Genomic DNA, 20,452 nt, shown 5'->3' with positions numbered 1-20,452 from the left:
TAGGGGTGGGAAACGGGCCGGGCTCGGGCGCCCATGGGCACCAATGCTTCGGGCTCGGGCGTTTCGGGCTACTCTCTTCAATGCCCAGGTAGTCAAGCGGGCAGGCTCGGGCCGGGTAAAAACTTAAATCTCCTGCACAAAGCCCGCCATGTGCACAAGCCCATTGCGGGTACTTCGGGCATCGGGCGAGTCGGGTCTCGGGCTGACTCATTACAAAAGTAAAAAAAAATAGTTGCAGAAGATATTAGGTTGTGCAAGATGGGTGGAAACCTAAGTATTTTCTTTGTGAGTGTGGTGGAAGGTTGTTGAGAATGGAAGAAGATGAAAGAGTGCGGCTGGTCTAAATGAGAAATAGGGTTTACATTATGCCAATTTATAGGCTTGGACCCTTGTCCTCTCTAGATTTAACGTACAAGATTAAAAGACCATTGAAATCATGGCCGTTAAATTCAGGATGCCTTTAGAGTAAATTAAACGGGCTTGACAAACGGGCTTGACAAACGGGTATTATACTCGGGTAAGGGAATTTTGGATGAAGCCCAAGCCCGCCTATTATCTATAAGCGGGCCGGGCGTTTATTGCCCATGTCGGGCTTCGGGCTAAACATTTCCCCACCGGACTCGGGCGTTCCGGATCGGGTTTCGGGCTTCCGGGCCAAATTCCCACCCTTAGCCTAATACGCATGTATCTCGAGATTCTGTTGGATTATAATGGGGGTGTTTGGGACCATGTTTTTTTTTGCCCTAGAATTGCTTTTTGTCAGATCTAGGGTCACGATTCTTTTGTGGTTTTTTCAGATGAAAGTGGGATCCACAGAGGTCCCACTCGCGTGTTGGTGGTAGGTTTAGAGACCTAACGAATCTTCAACCCACTGGATCTGCCCACTGATTGGTTCTATCTAGTTGGACCAAGGCCCAGCCATTAGGCTTAATGGCCTAAAACTCAAGGCCCACACATTAGGACCAAGGCCTGCACATTAGGACCAAGGCCCAATCTAATCTTAACCGAACTCACCCAAGTTCCAAGGCTCAATCAAAGCCCAAACATTAGGCTCAAGACCCAAATTGATATTGTAACCAAATCCACCAAGGATCAAAGCCCAATCCATTGGGTTCAAGGCCCATCTCATTAGATTCAAGACAAAACACTCAAGGCCCAATTGCTAGGATCAAGGCCACCGACTGGTAGCCCAGTTGGTAAGTGCATATACTCTATAATGCGAAGGTCCCAGGTTCGATCTCATGGAAGTGCAAATGTGGGAATGTTAAACTCGAGTATAAATAAAGTAGTTTATGTTGGCCTTAGGCCATTTAATTTCGTCAGGCTTTAGGCCATTTCATTCCGTCTGGCTTTAAGTCAGTAGTATTTCGAAATTATCGTGTTTATCACATCGTATCGATGTATCAAGGTCTTTGTAATGACCATTATAGTCAATACGAAAAAAATGACCATTGTAGTCAATATTCAAAAACTTAAGATCAACGACTCAAAGACCAAGGCTCAACCCTAAAAATCTAAGGACTAAACTAATTTTGTAACCAAGGCCACCCAATGTCCAAGGCTCAAAAAATAGCCGCAAGAGCAATCCATCAGGCTCAAGGGCCAAACTTATATTTTTGAGTACGATCGTCAACGTTAGCTTGTCGGATAGGATATAGACATATCCATATCCGCTAATTATCCGACAGATATTATATATCGATATCCGAGTCTGATTCCGATACTATTAACAGATATCGAATAAAATCTGATATCGAAATAAAAAAATAACAGAATTTTTTTAAAATTTATAATCATTAGATCAAAATAATAAATCTCAACCATCCATTTTATATAATAGGGTATATCCCGTGCCCTACGACACGAACAACATCAATCAAATTTGACGAAATTTTCTTTTGTTTCTTTCTTTCTTAAATTAGTTATTTTATTGAGAGAGAGATTTCAATTTTCTTTTTTTAATCTTTGCAATTTCTTTTGTTTCCTTATTTTTTAAATTAGTTATTTTATTTCTAAGAATGTCGCAGTTTTATTGAAAGATAGAGATTTCAATTTCCTTTTTTAACTTTTGCAATTTCATTTGTTTCTTTTTTCTTAAATTTCTTAGTATTTTATTTCTAAAAAGACACGGTTTAAATAAGTTATTTTATTTCTAAGGACTATATTTTAAATTTTGGGAAGAGCTTTTAGACAATATCCTTTATTAAAAAAAGGATGATCATGTGTTGGATGGTTATAGTTCTACCACATTAATGGCTTCAATGATCTAGTTTTGGTATCAATGGTGGCTTCAATTTGAAATACGTTTCTTTCTTCTTCACCACACACACAGTCTCATCACTCATCCTTGACCTTATATTTTAAGAAAGAAATTTATAATAATAATACAAAAAATAAAATACAGATACTAATCTTATATATGTCCCTGAAATAGCTCAGAATCATTAATGATGCTATGCCCGGTTAATATCCCGACCGGGATACTTGGACGGGCACGATCTAGTGAGAGAAAGTCACACACTTTCTCTCACTAGATCTGAACCATTGAAGTACCCCGGTCGGGATCTGGCCGAGCATAGCATCACGGCTCGCTCAGAGTATAGATAGAAATAAATCGAAAATAATTATTGAGTTTCTATTTCATTGACCAACATATCTTTTGATGATCTATAGTATGTTGTTGTCTTGGTGAAAACTTTAATATAGCAGTCCCTTTGTTATTATGACAATCAAGAATGACAACCACACATTTTCAAAGTTTGACGGGAAGCCATGTCACTTTTCTTCTAGAATTCTAGCTTCTTATTACAATCATATCCATTCACTTTATTGCCTTTGTTCTTGTACATATAAAGTGAGATACCTAGCATTTGTTCATACTCATCTTTTCAGAGAAACTAACACCAATAGAAAACACAAGAAACAAAAAGAAAGAGATGGCTTCAATTGGTGTTGTTAACATGAGTTCGACTCAAACCGAATCAAAATATGATCGAATGAGAGAGTTGAAGGCATTTGATGAAACAAAAGCGGGTGTTAAAGGACTAGTTGATGCTGGAATCCAAACAGTTCCACAGATCTTCGTCGGTCCACCTAGTATTGACGAGAAATCAACTACTGCTGAAAAATTGGATATCAACATTCCTATCATAGATCTTGAAGGATTCCAAAAAGATGAAAATCGACGTAAAATGATAGTTGAACAAGTACTAAATGCAAGTGAGCAATTTGGGTTTTTTCAAGTGGTGAACCATGGAATACCAGTTAATCTTTTGGACGAGATGATTGCAAAAGTACATTTGTTTCATGAGCAACCGGCGGAGGAAAGGGCAAAGATATATTCGCGTGATCTTCGTACAAATTCAGCATATATTAGTAATTTTGATCTTTTTCAAGCTCCAACTGCTAACTGGAGGGACACTTACTATTGTCTTGTGGCTCCTAAACCTCCCCAACCTGAGCAAATGCCTTTGGTACTCAGGTACTAACTAATATCCATCTCTCCTTAATTCGATCTGAAATCAAACTCGTAAACTGAATTATTTCCTGTAAGAACTATTATTCTTCCTCGTATAAATTTTGATTGTCTTAAGTGTTATATTAATTTACAGGGACACGATAATTGATTACTCGAAATATATAAAAAAACTGGGAAGTGGTATCTTTGAATTATTATCGGAAGGACTTGGATTGAACAAAAATTACCTTAACGATATCGATTGTGACAAGGGTATTGCCCTTTTGGCTCACTACTACCCAGAGTGTCCACAACCAGAACTCACAATGGGCTCAACTAATCACTGGGACTCAGATTTCCTTACCATTCTTCTTCAAGACAATATTGGTGGTCTTCAAGTTCGTTACCAAAATCACTGGATTGATGTCTCTCCTGTGCATGGATCTCTCATTATTAATATTGGCGATCTTCTACAAGTATAAAACTCTAAACCCTTGAACGATTTTCATCTATTAAGAGTAATATTTTGTCTTTAATCTTTACAACATGTCTATATTTTGTGAATGCAGTTAATAACGAATGACCGACTTAGGAGCGTGGAACATCGCGTGTTAGTGAATCGTGCAAATCCACGTGCATCAATCCCATGTTTCTTCCAAGGTACCTTTTTGGAGGAAACAACAAAGAAGTATGGTCCTATTAAGGAATTGTTATCTGAAACAAATCCTCCGAAATACAGAGAAACAACAATAAGAGAATATGCGTTTCACTTCATGGGGAAAGGACTCGACGGAAAATCTGCTCTTACTCACTTCCAACTCTAAGATTAGTGGGATCTGAAACTTTAAAGTAGCTATGAATCGAAATAATGTTGTTTAATGGTGGTATTTGACATTATATGTTGTTTTTTTGGAGTTCTACATATATATCTTATTGAAACAAATGAGTACATGTATGTGACAAAGCTTCAAATAATATAAGTGTGTTTTTTGGTTTAAACTTGTGACAATGACATAGATAATTGCAAATTACTCCATATGGTATATGGAAGGAGCATTTTAGGGTCCTATCACTTGATTAAATAGGCTATGGACTCGTGCAGATCTAATCGCTTCCTTTGTTCACAAGTTGAAAATTTTGATTAATCAACGGAAAAAGGAGTGCTCATGCCAAAAGGAATTTGGCCCAGTAAGCAAACAAGTAGTATAGCAATTTGGGGAAAAAATAATATACTTGAATGAAAGTACACACCAAAGCAATTTGCCTGGTGAAATTGTGGTAAAATAATTTTTTTTTTTTTTTTTTTTTTTTTTTTTTTTTTTGTTGAAAGAAAATAATTTGATATTAAGGGAAATAAACAATAAAAAAGGCATTTAAAAGGAAAAAAATAAGGAAGAGCGTGCATAGAAATAGAACGGAGAAACATTTGTGAAAGAAAACAACGACAAAAAATAAAAATCAAAAATTGGAAAAATATAAAGTTCAGAAAAAGAATAAAGACTCGAATATAAATGTCATTTAATTTTAGATCTGTAATTTTTTTTTTTTCTTAACAGTATTCATAATACTAGGTTTTTTACAATTTTGAACTTACACTAAGGGTGAAACCGGTCCGGGTGGACCGGTTTTTTAACACATTTGAACGGATACCTATTATAACGGTCCGGTTTTTATATGTAAAAAAACCCGACCAAAAATCCGTAAAGGACAAAATAGACCACCCATTTGAAAACCGGTCTTTCGGTCCGGTTTTTTGGTTTAAACTTTATTTAACTATATATTAACAACGATATCAATCTTTGCTAAAATTTCATTAACTCAATAGTGTATCAAATTAAATATGAGAACAAGAGCAAAAATAATATCTAACTTGATTGATTATTCAAAATTAAAAAAAACTTAAACTGGAAAGACTTAAAAACAAAGGGAATCATTACTCAATCTTGCTCTAAGAATTGCTCTAACGTCTAATTTGAATCTTGTACAACCCGATTCGTCTCTTCTTAAAAGTGTATTCCATATAGGTTGGTGGTGGTGATATTTCCCTATTTGCATTCTTCAAATTTGGGAAACTTCATTTTATTGAAATAGGAATTCCAACTCCCAACGTGAAGATTTAGTAATAATACCCCCCACTAACAAGGAAACTTCCAATTCTATAATGTATTTCAGTTCTTTTATTTCAGGCTCATAAGAGTTTTTCCTGCATCTTTAACATATAATTATATATGACACTTATTTCGGTTCGGTTCGGGCTCCACGGACTTGTCAGGAAAAAGACCTAACCGGACCTAAAGACCTATTCAACCAAAAAAAGACCGACCATTTTAGACCGCGGTTTTTTGGTCCGGTCTGGTTCGGGTTCACCGGTCTTTCGGTTTCCGCGCTTACAAAGTAGATTTCGACGTCATTTATTTTGAGATATGACGCCCCATCAGTACCGGCTATTGATCTTTGTTTTACACAATTGGAAAACCTGTAACTTAACAATTATCAATTTCAATTTTTGTCATATTTGAGAATGCTTATATTTATCATATTTGGCGGGAACGCAACATACGGATCTTTAAGAATGTTAATAGATCAGCAACAACAATCATCACTACGCTCAAAAAGGAGGTTAAAATCAAACTAGTTTTTGAACATTGGAATTTGCCGATCTCAATGACCCACAAATCTTTCAAGGCGTGTGGATGGAGTAGGCCAAGTTCCGGAAGCTTCTTGCTCAACACAGAAGGAGCATTGGATGAGGAAGGTGCTGGTTATGGGGCTATTATTCGAAATTCGAAAGAGAGGTGTTGAAGGCAGCCACAACAAGGGTAGAGAACAAACCAATGCCGTTCATGAACTCCCAGGAGTTGAACTGGGCCTCAAAATGGCCTATGAATCTGGAATTAGTCATATTGAGGTCGGGTTAGACTCCTTGATGTAGATCGTACTGAGCCTCACGGGCAAGCCATTGGACCTCACGACCGAACTAGTGAGAAGGCCTCATGGCTGAGTCCATTAAGATTAGAATTTAGGAATTTATATGTTCGAGTATTTCTTATTAAGTCTAGGTTTAGAAGTTTCTATGTTTGAGTATCTTTGATATTTAGGAATCCTAGTTTGCGTCTATCTAGAAGTGTTTAAGTTCCTATAAATGGAAGTCAGGTTTGTCCTTGTTATTCAGATTTCAGAGAATTATTAATCAAAGTTTATCGTTTTCCCTTTATTTTATTCGTTCTTTATTCAACTTTTATTATTCTTATTATTTCCGCTGCGTCTACATCATGGGTTACAGTGGGTGGAACCAGAACTAACTTCACTTTCCATAAGATTGGCGGATTGAAATTGAATCTTAAAATGATTTTTCATATATTAAGAGTAATATTTTGTCTTTAATCTTACAATATGTCTCTATTTTGTGGATGCAGTTAATAACGAATAGCCGACTTATAAGCGTGGAACATCGAGTGTTAGTGAATGGTGCAAATCCACGTGTATCAGTTCCATGTTTCTTCCAAGGTACCTTTTTGGAGGAAAAAACAAAGAAGTATGGTCCTATTAAGGAATTGTTATCTGAAACAAATCCTCCGAAATACCGTGAAACAACAATAAGAGAATATGCGTTTCACTTCATGGGGAAAGGACTTGACGGAAAATCTGCTCTTACTAGGGGTGGGAAAAAAGTCCGCAAACCCGAAATCCGTCACGGATATCCGAGTCCGTTAGAGCCCGCGGGTACCCGAAACCCGAAGGCGGGTTTAGCCCGACCGACTCGATAAAATCAACGGGGCGGGTACGGGTTTTGAAGTGCTACCCGGCATCCCGCCCGATAATCTTTACCTGACATAACCCGCTTAATAATGTCATCCATTTATATGATAATACCTATGCACATTATATGTATGCTTGCTTGTATGTATTTATGTATGCATGTATAACATATATATAGATATATTTTTATAGTATTTGAAGTGTATAATATATATATACATATATTGTTGTCCAAGTGCGGAGTGTTCTTGACACAACATTGTTAAGAGAAACTTAATTAAATTTTAGTTTCGATAGAAATCTCGGTACCATCGAAATAGAAAATTTTTGGTCATTTCGACCGAGATATCTTGAAACTTTGGTGAAAATCCGATACTCGACCGCCCGATACCTAAAAAACCCGAAAAATTTGACGGATTTTGGACACTAAGATTTTTTAAATAACCCGCCCGATTAAACTCGAAACTCGAATGGACAAAGAGTTTCAAAACCTGACCCGACCGACCCGATGACTGACATGAACCCGACCGGCTCGACCCGGACCGATTCCCACCCTAGCTCTTACTCACTTCCAACTCTAAGGATTAGTGGGATCTGAAACTTTAAAGTAGCTACGAATGGAAATAATGTTGTTTAATGGTGGTAGTTGATAGTATTGTTTTTCGAAGTTGTACATATATGTCTTATTGAAACAAATGAGTACATGTATGCGACAAAGCTTCAAATAATATATATATATATATATATATAAAAGCCCGTTTTCTGGTTTAAACTTGTGACAATGATAGATAATTGCAAATTATTTCAGACTAGGATATATCCCGCGCCTTAGGGCACAGACACTTGTATCAATCAAATTTTTACGAAATTTATTGTTATATTTTATTGAGAGAGAGAGAATTTTTTTTTATTATTGGAGAGAGAGATTTTTATTTTTGTGTATTATTTTCTTTTGTTTCTTTTCTCTTAAATTAGTTATTATTTTATTGAGAGAGAGAGAGAGAGATTTCATTTTCTTTTTTTAACTCTTGAAATTTATTTTGTTTCTTTTTTTCTTAAATTAGTTATTTTATCTCTAAGAAGGAAACGATTATTGTTTTTTAAATAGGTAACGTTATTTCTACGAAAGACTATATCATAAATTTTGAGAAGGACTTCTAGACAATATCCTTTATTAAAAAAGGATTTTTGTCAATCAAATGTTACGAAATTTATTGTTATATTTTATCGAGAGAGATAGATTTTTATTAGTTATTATTTTTTTGTATTATTTTTTTGTTTATTATCTCTTAAATTAGTTATTATTTTAATTGAAAGAGAGAGAGAGAGAGAGAGAGATTTTAATTTCTTTTTTTAACCCTTGAAATTTATTTTGTTTCTTTTTTTCTTAAATTAGTTATTTTATTTCTAAGAAGGAAACGATTATTGTTTTTTAAATAGGTAACGTTATTTCTACTAAAGGCTATATCATAAATTTTGAGAAGGACTTCTAGACAATATCCTTTATTAAAAACGGATTTTTGTCCCAGTCATCGTTTTCCCTTCTGTTTTATTATATAGATTTTATTGAGAGAGAGATTTTTATTAGTTATTATTTTTGTATTATTTTTTTTGTTTCTTTTCTCTTAAATTAGTTATTATTTTATTGAGAGAGAGAAAAATTTTAATTTCTTTTTTTAACCCTTGAAATTTATTTTGTTTTTTTTTTCTTAAATTAGTTATCTTATTTCTAAGAAGGAAATGATAATTGTTTTTTAAATAGGTAACTTTATCTCTACGAAGGACTATATTTTAAATTTTGAGAAGGAAATTTTGAGAATGGCTTCTAGACAATATGCTTTATTAAAAAAAGATGTTTGTCCCAGTCATCGTTTTCCCTTCTGTTTTATTATATAGATGGTATATGGAAGGAGCATTTTAGGGTCCTATCACTCGATTAAATAGGCTATGGACTCGTGCACATCTAATCGCTCCCTTTATTCACAAGTTGAAAATTTTGATTGATCACTGGAAAAATGAGTACTCATGCCAAAACTAATATAACCATTTGGGGAAAAATAATATACTTGAATGAAAGTACAGACCAAAACAATTTGTGTGGTGAAATCGTGGTAAGATAATTTTCAGAGGGTATATTTCAACGGCTATCGTAGGAGAAGGAGGTGAAAGGCGTAGTAAATGGGGAGTTTGAAGAGTCCTGGTCCGGATGGATTTCCTAGTGTTTTCTATCAGAAGTGTTGGGGTATAGTAGGAGAATAAGTGGTCCTTCAAGTACAAGAAACATTCATGTTAACCCGATTTCCAGAAATCTAAACAGGACAATCATAGTTTTGATTCCAAAGAAGACAAATCCATGTGAAGCTAAGGATTTTCGACCATTCTCTCTTTGCAATATTATCTACAAGGTGATCACCAAAATCACAGCGAACCGAATTCGCCCTATTCTTGACAATCAAATTGCATGGAACCAAAATGCTTTCGTTCCCGGGAGACAGATAATGGATAATATTGTAATGACACAAGAACTGTTCTCCTCAATGAAGGCCTCAACAAGAAAGGAAGGATATTTCTCTATTAAAATGGACATGACAAAGGCATACGATAGGGTGGATTGAGGTTTCTTGAAGTCAGTATTGAGAGCAGTCGGTATAATTAGACCACTATTAGATCTGATTATGTGGTGTATCACTCCGCCTGTTTTCAACTTTCTTGTTAACGGTAAGCCATTTGGTGAATTTAGAGGAAGCAGAGGCCTACGAAAAGTTTCTCCCTTATCCCTATATATATTAATAACATGCTCCCAGACACTCTCTTTACTAATTGAGAGGTACAAATGTATTAACCTGTTTAGCGGTTATCGGGTGAACCGTTATGCTCCTGTTATTTCTCACCTTTGTTTTGAAGATGACTTGTTGATTTTCGGAAAATTTAGTGAGGACAATATAAATTCGCTCAAGGAGATACTTTATACCTATACTAGTTTTTCCGAACAAGCGGTAAATTTTCAGAAATCGTCAATCCTATTTAGTGGAGGGGTAGAGGAAATTCGTCGACAATAGGTAGCTGCAGAGATGGAGGTCCCTTTATGACAGATTCAGAGAAATATTTGGGCGCACTAATGCTTCTACCTCGATCTGGGATTGGCTTGTTCGATTTTCCGAAAGAGAAGTTCCAAGCGCGACTGTCAGGGTGGAAGAGCAGACTCATTACCCAAACAGGTAAAACAGTCTTAATTAAACCTGGAAAAGATGGAACGGTGTTTCTGATGGGGACACGAAGAGACAGAGTACAAACTACATCTGATAAACTTGAAGGAAGTGTGTAAGCCGAAAGAGGAAGGGGGGATCGGGGTGAGGTCGCTCAGTATTGTCAATCAGTCACTTGCGGCGAAACAGGTATGGAGATTTCTAACTAACCCTACTGCGATTTGGGTGAAACTATTAAAGGCCAAATATCTGGATTATGATAACTTCTGGGCAGAAGGACCAAAGTCTAACTCCTCGACAATATGGGCTAGTTTTCGGTCTGTTAAAGAGCAAATGTCAGAATATTATTGTTGTGTTGTGGGGGATGAACGTGGGATCAAGATTATGCTTGACCCTTGGATACCTACGATGTCTCATTTCAGACCAATCCAAATCAAACCAATGCCAAGCCACATATATTGGGTTAGTGACTTAATGTTGAGGGGTCCTAACAGATGGAATGAACCACTACTTCACCAACTATTTGATAGGAGGACGATGAAGGCTATTCTCCAGATCTGGTTGTCTCGTTATTCTACAAATGCCCGACTAATTTGGACCCCAGTGATATCGGGGAAATTCTCGGCTAAGTCATTCTATAAGGGGGAGTATAATCGTAGGCGAACTATCGACCGCCCACTTACTTTAAACTGGTCTCGGTTTTGGAAAAATTCTAAGCTTACAAAAAAAATAAACCAATTCATGTGGAGAGTATCGAAGAACGAAATCCATGTTAGAAGCATATTGAGACGCTTTATTGAGGGATTCCCAAGGAGTTGTGTATTATGTGGAGCAGTTGACAAGTTTGTTGACCACCTGCTCTTACGGTGGCCTGCGGTAAAGGAGGTGGTGGAGGAGTTTGCGCCGAGATTTGATGAATCACACACGATTATCTCTCTTTGCCGACTGAAATTGTGCGAAGGAGATAACTTCTTGAGTTTTAACAAAATGGAATGTCTACTATTGAACATCTGGAAGGAAGGAATGAGAAGCACTTTAATTGGAAGAAGTTAATGTCAGAAACAGTGATCTTGAGAGCTCAAAAAGATCTTTAAAACATAAAAGCAATAGAGACAAATTTAGACAGCACACCGGTTACCGTTGTTGCTCGAGAACAAACATGTTGGATACCGCCACCGGAGGCATGGGTGAAGATTAATGTAGATGGGGCATATAAGAGTCCTGAGGTTGCATGTGTTGCGGTAGTTCCATACACCAATGGTCAATTCATGAGGGGAGCAGGTAAAGTATTATCACCTAGATCACTAGAAGAGAGTGAAGCTCAAGCTTTCCTGTTGGGGATGGAAATTGCAATATCAATGGGACTTCGAGACATCACTGTAGAGGGGGATTCACAGGAACTAGTGAGATATCTCCGCAATTCGGAAAGCGAAGTACCATGGCGTATCCGTAATATCATATCGAACATCATCTCACTCATGCGGGAGGTCAACTCGGTTTGCTTTTCGTTTTGTACTCGTAATTGTAATGAAGCAGCTCATCGATTAGCTGTTTTGCTAGTAATAAGGTCACACGAGTATGCTTCAGAAATGAGCCTCCTCCTTGTATCGTGAATACTCTCAATCTTGAAATTTAAAACTAATCAAAGCTATTTCGCAAAAAAAATAATAAAAAAAAAACAATTGAAAAATTTGTAACTTAACCATTATTAAGCTTATAGTTAAGTGAGGTTGGGCTCGGGCCAACTCCTCCCGTAACCTCATCATTTGTTTATTGTGTTGTGAAGTATTTTCTTCTAGAAGGCGCATTTATCTCATTCGACAACACACATTATTCCTTTAGCAGGGATATTAATTATTGTTATTATTTTTTTGATGAGAAAGATATTAATTACTTATCATACCATAAAAATGTAACTTCCCAATCGGCAAAAATATTTTGTGAGCCTATATAGTCCCTTTGTAATGAAAGGGAGTCAACTATACCATATAAAACATGATGAGATAATTTAGACACCTAAATGAATAGAAATATATTAATTTTTTTAAAAAAAATATAATTGCCCTATTTTGGGTAAGGAAGTATTTTACATTCTAAGAATATCCTACCCAATTCTGTTTTCATTCAAAATTAAATTTAATTAATACCAGAGATCACAAAATATCATTATCATTTTATCAATATTTCACATTAATATATTACTTTTGGAAAAATGAGCTAGCTACAAAATTATTGTTTTTCAACATTTTAATTGATTGATTACTTTTAAAATTTTGATCCGTAATCTTGCAATTTTGATCTGTAATTTGTCAACTACGCAACTAATTACCAATAATGCATGCGTAAAATTGTGTTTAAACTTGACAACTTTTAATTAGTGTAGTTGATTTAGAATTCAAAACCAACTTTATATTTTTATTTGTCAACTATGTAATTTATTTTCCCATCCTGAAGATTCTTTGGTTGGTAAATTTCTTTCCTTCTTTTCTTTCTTCTTAGCCATATGTGGTTATATGCAAACTATTGATGTGAATAGGTGTCTCATTTTCTTCTAGAAGCAGCTTATTCCAATCACATCTAGGGTTTTTAGCCCTATAAATATAGAGACAGAAGATTGATTATATACACTAAAATTTGTGAAATCATATTCATCTCTAGAGAAGCTAAGTTACAAAAAAGTGATGGGTTCAGTTGGTGTTAGTGATGTGATTTCGACTCAAACTGAATCAAAATACGATCGAATGAAAGAGGTGAAAGCATTTGATGAAACAAAAGCTGGCGTGAAAGGACTTGTTGATGCTGGAATCCAGAAAATCCCTCAGATGTTTGTTGGCCCACCAGGTATCGACGAAAAATCAACTCCAGCTGCTGAATTGAATATCAACATTCCAATCATTGATTTTGAAGGAATAGAGAAAGATGAAAATCGACGTAAAATTATTGTCCAACAAGTACTAAGCGCAAGTGAAAAGTTTGGATTCTTTCAGGTAATAAACCATGGAATACCAGTTAGTCTATTAGACGTAATGGTACAAAAGGTACGTTTATTTCACGAGCAACCAGCCGAGGAAAGAGCTAAGCTTTATGTGAACAATCTTGCTGTACAATCAGCATATATTAGTAATTTTGATCTTTATCAAGCACCAACTGCTAACTGGAGAGACACTTACTTTTGTGTTTGTAACCCTAATCTTCCCGAACCTGAGCAAATACCTCTCGTATTAAGGTACTATTTTTTTTATTTAATATATGCAATTTATAACAATTTTGTTTATTGAGTTTTAATAGTTTGTCTAATAGGATTATTTGAAGTTAATTTTTACTTGCAAAACTAATTTTTAGGGACACTATACCGGATTTCTCAAAATCTATACAAAAATTGGGAAGTGAGATATTCGAACTATTATCCGAAGGACTAGGGCTGAAAAAGAACTACCTTAACGATATCGATTGTGGGAAGGTTCTAAACCAACTGTGTCACTACTATCCGGAGTGTCCCCAACCGGAACTAGCTATGGGCGTAACCAAACATTGTGATACAGATTTTCTCACAATTCTTCTCCAAGACAGTATCGGTGGTCTTCAAGTTCGTCATGAAAATCACTGGATCGACGTTGCTCCTCTCCATGGATCTCTCATCATTAACATTGGAGATCTTCTGCAGGTAAACATTTTATCGAAAGTTTGTTAAAAAATGTAAAGTGATCTTGGTAAGATCTAAAGTTAATAGTTAAAAAGTTTTGTTTATACTAACTATTTGTTATGTTGTTTAATGTTAATTGGTATTTCTATTTTGTGAATGCAGTTAATATCAAATGATAAGCTTAAAAGCGTAGAGCACAGAGTGTTAGCAAATCGTGCAGATTCACGTGTATCAATTGCATGTTTTTTCATGGGTACTTTTATGGAAGAAACAACGAAGAAAATCGGTCCAATCAAGGAGTTATTGTCGGAAACAAATCCTCCAAAATACAGAGAAACAACTGCGAGAGAATTTTTGTTGAATTTCTCATCGAAGGGACTTGATGGAAAATCCACTCTTGCTCATTTCCAGCTCTAAGATCAACAAGATTACGTCCATAGAAGCACAAAGCCTAAAGTTATCTACTATCAAAATAATGTTATCTTAATTTATGATTACTTGAGGGGGAAACTTGGTTATGGACTTCTCATTTTATGAGAAAATATAGTGGTGAAGAGAAATATTTAATTTTTGTTTTAGTCATCATCAAACACAATTAGTGGAAATAAAACTTAAAGAAATCTTTATTAAAATTAAGGATCCTCTTCTCTTGTGTCTTAATAGCAAATGGTAATTCTTAGTAATTTTTTCATCTTGCTAAGGTAAATTTCAACTCACCTTAGTATATTGGACTCTGGTTGTGGGCATTCAAAATATTGGTCGGACATAAAAATTTTGACCAACAAAAATGAGGCCGAGGACAATTTTATTTTAAGTTAAAAAGTCAATTCGGATGTTTTCACCCTCTAATCTTTATCACCATCCACACCTCTTACCACCGCTATAATTTTCTACCTCACCTCCAATTTGGTCGTTTTTACCCCTCAATTTTCATTTTCACCGTCACCTCTGATCACCACCGGAATTTTCTATCACCACCCACCACTTGGTGTCCCCACCTACAATTTTCACACCCACACACCGCATTTTGTCTCTTCTAATTCTCTCTCTCCTTTTTTTTTGTTGAAAGTCTCTCTCCCTTATTTTATGTTGGAATGAAAAAAATCAAATTTCTGAAGAGGGGTGATTTAATGAGCTCGAGCTCATACGGTGAAGGTATGAGCTCGAGCTTGTAGCCGTTGATTGTCAGAGATCGACCCTCATCCAAAAACATACAGCTGGCTTCCTCCTTAAATTAAGGAAAACTTAAAACCAACCAAGCAAGAGAGGAATAATCTGATGTTTTATTATAAATTCGATTCAAAAAACATACAGCTGGCTTCCTCCTTATAGTAAAAGATAACTTAGAGTATTCAAAAAAGTGATTTCCAACATACAAACCGCTGTAAATTAAATACGAAAATAGATTACAAAGATCTCCATTATTGAAGCCTTCGGGATTATATATATATATTTTGTGTCACTAAATAGGTTAACAGTACTTTTCTTATCTAATACACTCTAATGATGTCCGAGTAGCTTAGTTAATTAGTTTGATTTTCTTTGAACAAAATAATCATGAATCGACCAATGGTCATTCTAAATTTACAAAAACATTCATATTGTAACCTACAAATGTTGATATTAAACCATATCCATTGTGACAAGGGTCTAGCTATTCTGGTCATCTTTTGCAGGTAAAAAGAAATTGTTAGTTTTTTTTTATGAGAAAAAGAAATTGTTAGTTTTTTTTTGATGAAATAAGAAATTGTTAGTTACAATTACAACATTTGCAGGTAAAAAGAAACGCATTTTGGCCCCAGTTTTGGACTGCACGCGAATTTAAATATTCTAGTAGTTTATCATTATAACTTCTATCATTAGGCCTAATACTTTTATATGGGGTTCTCCACATTTACTCTTGTTATTTGAAGTTTTGGGGATTTGATTTTCTTTTATTGTACTTGTCCAAATATGTCATTTCTTCCTTTTTTTTCCTGTCAATGAATAATCTGTCCAATCCATTGATCTAATTCGATTGAACAAGTCATGAATAATGTAATGTTTTATTATAAATTCTTTCCATTCTGTTTTTCACATACAAAATTGTGACAGATTAGCCGTTTAGTCATAATTATATACAAACTACCATGATTCGCTTATACCTTGTTGTCTATTGTTTTGTGAGTCTGTAGTAACAGTCGATTGTTTGTCCAAAAGCTTGGAACATAAGGTTTTAGTAAATTGGGTTGATTCACATGTATATATTGCATGTTTCTTACATGGTACGTATTTAATTTGGGAAGTAGCAGGAAATACGAATCCTCCGTTATAAGAGAAACAACTGCGAAAGAATATACTACGTGTTCCAACTCGAAACTAATAGATCTCCAATTCTAAAAATTCTAAGAGTAAGCTGTGCTATGGTCTATCTACTCTCGGCTCACCATATCATACTCTATTCAAGTGGTTAAGTTAGTTGGAGCCACACTCAAGAGGTCCAGCCTAGAAGCACTGGATTAGATCACTTCTTGGTTGTTATTTTTCTGTTATAGTTTGTTAGAAACTGTTTTTGGTTGTTAGAGATTCTTCTATATAAACTAAATGTAACAACTATTTGACTAATATCAGAGCCATGATCCAAGCTACCCGAAGAGATTAACTCTTTCTCTCTACTCCAGTGGCGAAGCCAGAAATTTTTATGAGTGGGGGCACCTTTTTGTTATAGCTAATGAAAGAGTTTCATAGTACGCGATTAAGCTAGAAACGGAAAGCAAATTCAACAAAATTTTATTTATAATTTAGATATTCTATAGTAATTTTGATGTTTGATGCATAACAAGCAATCTCAAAATTTCTCATCAATATGGTTCAAGGATCTTCCCCCAACTGGATTCCCAAAAGATATTGAAATAAAAAACAAAGGAGGGGATGAAAAGATATTGGTAAAGATTAAGAAGAAACGATGATAGATGATGAAGAGGAAGTGACCGTAATGGAAGAAAAGATGAAGATAAAGTTTTCTTTCTATTAACATATTTACTATGACAAAAAAATGTAAAAAAAAACAATTTTGAAGTCCAAAATACAAATCACGAAAAAATCACACAAAATCAATATTTAAAGGGGTTGTTTAAAATACTCATCATCTCTTGGATGCCATTTTATTTAGTTGGTGACTTTGAGTAGGTCAAAATTGAGTTATCTCAATTAATAAGAACCAATTTTAAGCGGAACATGCCCTCCAAAATATATTTTTAATGAACAATTTCAACTAATCTATGTAGTAGACATTCTAGATAAAAATGTGTTGGTGAAATTCTAGAAAAAAAATGTGCCTTGCATGGTTTTCGATCCCTTGACAGTTGCGATGTAATTCCACTGTTTCACCACCTAAGCTAAGAAAGGATGATATTTCATAATGGAAATACACATATATAATATAGTAGCACATGAAGTACAACATAGGTGAGTCACATTAGGGTCGTGGGGGCCTGCGCCCCCACGGGCCCCTATGTGGGCTCGCCCCTGCTCTACTCTCTTCTCTGCTTCTTTCTCTCTCTCTTTCTCTAAAACTTCATCTTCAATCTTCTGTTTCTACTTCATCTTCTTCATCTAAACATGGATAATCCAAAAATAACCTCTTTATCAATCAATTCAATGGGAAATGCTATTCCTATTAAGCTTCAAAACGATAATTACTTAGCCTGACGTTCTTTGTTCATTCCAATTCTTAAGAAATATAACGTGATGGATTTAATCGATGGATCAAGGCCTTGTCCTAACAAATTTGTTGATAGAGACGAACAAATTATCAATCCACAGTATATTGATTGGGTTGAAGAAGATCAAACACTAATGATTTAGATCAATTCAACCCTCTCTGATTCGGTTATCCCATATGTAATTGGAAATTCGACTTCTCAAGAACTATGGCAGAATCTTGAGGACTCATTTGTATCTGCTTCAACATCTCACATCTTTCAACTTCAAGAAAACTTACGAGATTTAAAGAAACAGAATGAATCGATGCCTGAATTTCTAACCAAAGTCAAGAAAATTTCAGACTCCTTAGCTGCTGCTGGAAGTCCAGCTTCAAGATTTGAGTTAGTAGTAAGCATCTTAAGAGCTTTACCAAGTGATTGTGAGTCCTTTTCTGCTGCTATTCGATTGAGAAAACCTCCTGATTCAGTAAATGAACTTCAAAATTTACTGATTTGTGAGGAAATTACTATAAATGAACGAAAGAAAAGGTTATCCTCTTCTACCAATAAAGCTTTCTTCACTAATCCTCAATCTTTAATAGAGTTTCTCAACCTAAATTCAGTCATAATAGAGTAGGTTATAATAACTACTCTCTTCAAGGAAGAAATTTCAATTCTAATCAAGGAAGAAATTACAATTCCAATCAAGGAAGGAATTTCACTTCAAATCAAGGAAGGAATTTCATTTCTAATCACACTAAATCTTCTAATGTTCAGACTTCTAAGTCTTCTAATGATGATAGACCTATATGTCAAATATGTCACAAAATAGGACACACAGCATTAGAATGCTATCGTCGTATGAATTTTTCATATCAAGGAAGAGCTGCTCCTAGGAATCTTGCAGCTATGTTAGCTAGTGCAAATATTCTTGGAGAGAATCCTTGATTTGCAGATACTGGTGCATCCCATCACGTGACACCAGATGAGTCCAACATTACTTCTTCCTCTACTGAGTATAATGGTTCAAACACCATCACAGCTGCTAATGGTCAAGTTATGATCATAACTAGATCTTGTAATAATTCTTTTCATTATAAAGATAAACATTTTAGACTGAAAAACATATTGGTAGTTCCTCAAGCATCACATAATTGGTTGTCAGTGAATAAATTAACTATAGATAACAATTGCTCTTTAACTTTTGATCCTCATGATTACTATGTGAAGGATCTATTATCGAACCAGACTCTTTACTTCCAAGGGGCAGCTAAGGATGGTTTATATCCAATTCATTTCAGTCCTGCCTCATCTACTTCAAGTACTCGAATAAAAGCTTTAACAGCACAGTTTATATCTTCTGATGTGTGGCACAAGAGACTTGGCCACCCCTCTTTTCAGTCATTACAAAAGCTGAAACACTTGTTTCCTTCCACCTAAATAAAGCCTATTTTTTGTTCTGATTGTCAGCTGGGTTGTAGCAAGAAGCTCCTCTTTCAAAATTCAATTACCACTGCTTCATCTCCTCTACAACTACTGCATATTAATTTATGGGGCCTTGCTCCTATTGCATCTGTTAGTGGTTCTTATTACTATGCTAATGTGATAGATGAATACTCAAAGTATTGTTGGTTGTTGCCTTTGTCTAATAAATATGATTTCACATCATGTTTCATTACTTTAGTTACTGCCATTGAAAACCAATTAGGAAACAAGGTTAAAGTCATTAGAACTGATGGGGGTGGAGAATTCATTTCAAATTCCCTCAAATCTTTTCTCAGAGAAAAGGGTATTTCACATCAGATGATGATGGGCCTAGAAAGTTTCCTAAATAGGTCACCACCCGCAAGTATACGGGCGTCAAGTAGTAATATCCCGGTAAGACCGGGGTCGATCCTCAGGGACTAAGTGAAACCTATTCTAAACCTAGAACTAAAATGTTTTCTTTTCAAAATTGTTTTTGGTGATAGATATTAAAATAATAAACACAAATAATAACAGTAAACGGGTCAATGGGGGAAAGACCTAGGGTTTCGAATCCGCCTAATCATGGTCAAATATCAACCTAATCATCAATGGCTTTATGTAACCGGCTTTCTCGAATGATGATAAACCAACTATTGAGTTACACCTGATAAGTATCAACCATAAAAGAATTTAACCTAATAATGATAGATCAAATCGGAGGCATAACTAATGAAAATTATATCATCGACAAAAGTGAACTCATTTATCAAATCACGGATTTCTAACTATTGCATATCAACTCATCAAGCATCAATCATAAAAGAACCTAATCTAATCATGATGGATCAAGTTAGAAGTATAAACAATGAAAGAAGATCACTAAAACTATGATAAGAGTTTAATCAACGATATTATGATGAAAAAGGGATATACATTAAACATGATCAAAACTTCATCAAAACCCTAAACTAGAGAGATTAGCTAATCATAATACGAGATTAAAACAAATATGACAAATAAGAGAGGGAAAGGGAAGAACAACTAAACTTTTTCTCGCAGGAAAATTATTTTCCTTCTGTGAACCAAACACTCCCCTGGAGAAAATTATTTTCCAGCAGCAATTTTAAACCAAACAAGGTCTTCTTCTCCAACTGAAAATTCCTCTCTCTACTGATTTGTTCTTCTTCAATCTCTCAATCTCTCTACAAGTCTCTCTGATTCAAACTCTCTCTCAAAT

The 20,452-nt window shown here is 35.2% G+C and overlaps 2 protein-coding genes across 2 annotated transcripts; both read left to right on the top strand.

Moving 5' to 3' along the window:
* Window positions 1-2,682: 2,682 nt before the first annotated feature.
* On the top strand, window positions 2,683-4,456 carry LOC147551068 (1-aminocyclopropane-1-carboxylate oxidase homolog 1-like). The gene is made up of 3 exons (XM_086670505.1): window positions 2,683-3,481; window positions 3,612-3,933; window positions 4,027-4,456. The coding sequence occupies exons 1-3, from the start codon at window positions 2,937-2,939 to the stop codon at window positions 4,279-4,281; spliced, it is 1,122 nt and encodes a 373-aa protein (XP_086526631.1). The 5' UTR covers window positions 2,683-2,936; the 3' UTR covers window positions 4,282-4,456.
* Window positions 4,457-13,052: 8,596 nt separating this feature from the next.
* On the top strand, window positions 13,053-14,708 carry LOC147551067 (1-aminocyclopropane-1-carboxylate oxidase homolog 1-like). The gene is made up of 3 exons (XM_086671440.1): window positions 13,053-13,648; window positions 13,765-14,086; window positions 14,228-14,708. The coding sequence occupies exons 1-3, from the start codon at window positions 13,104-13,106 to the stop codon at window positions 14,480-14,482; spliced, it is 1,122 nt and encodes a 373-aa protein (XP_086527566.1). The 5' UTR covers window positions 13,053-13,103; the 3' UTR covers window positions 14,483-14,708.
* Window positions 14,709-20,452: the final 5,744 nt, after the last annotated feature.

Source organism: Eschscholzia californica, unplaced genomic scaffold (genome assembly GCF_041429995.1).
Source record: "Eschscholzia californica isolate CP2 unplaced genomic scaffold, dmEscCali1.0.p SCAF_3, whole genome shotgun sequence".
Classification (NCBI taxonomy): domain Eukaryota; kingdom Viridiplantae; phylum Streptophyta; class Magnoliopsida; order Ranunculales; family Papaveraceae; genus Eschscholzia; species Eschscholzia californica.
This window is presented reverse-complemented; position numbering and strand designations above follow the sequence as displayed.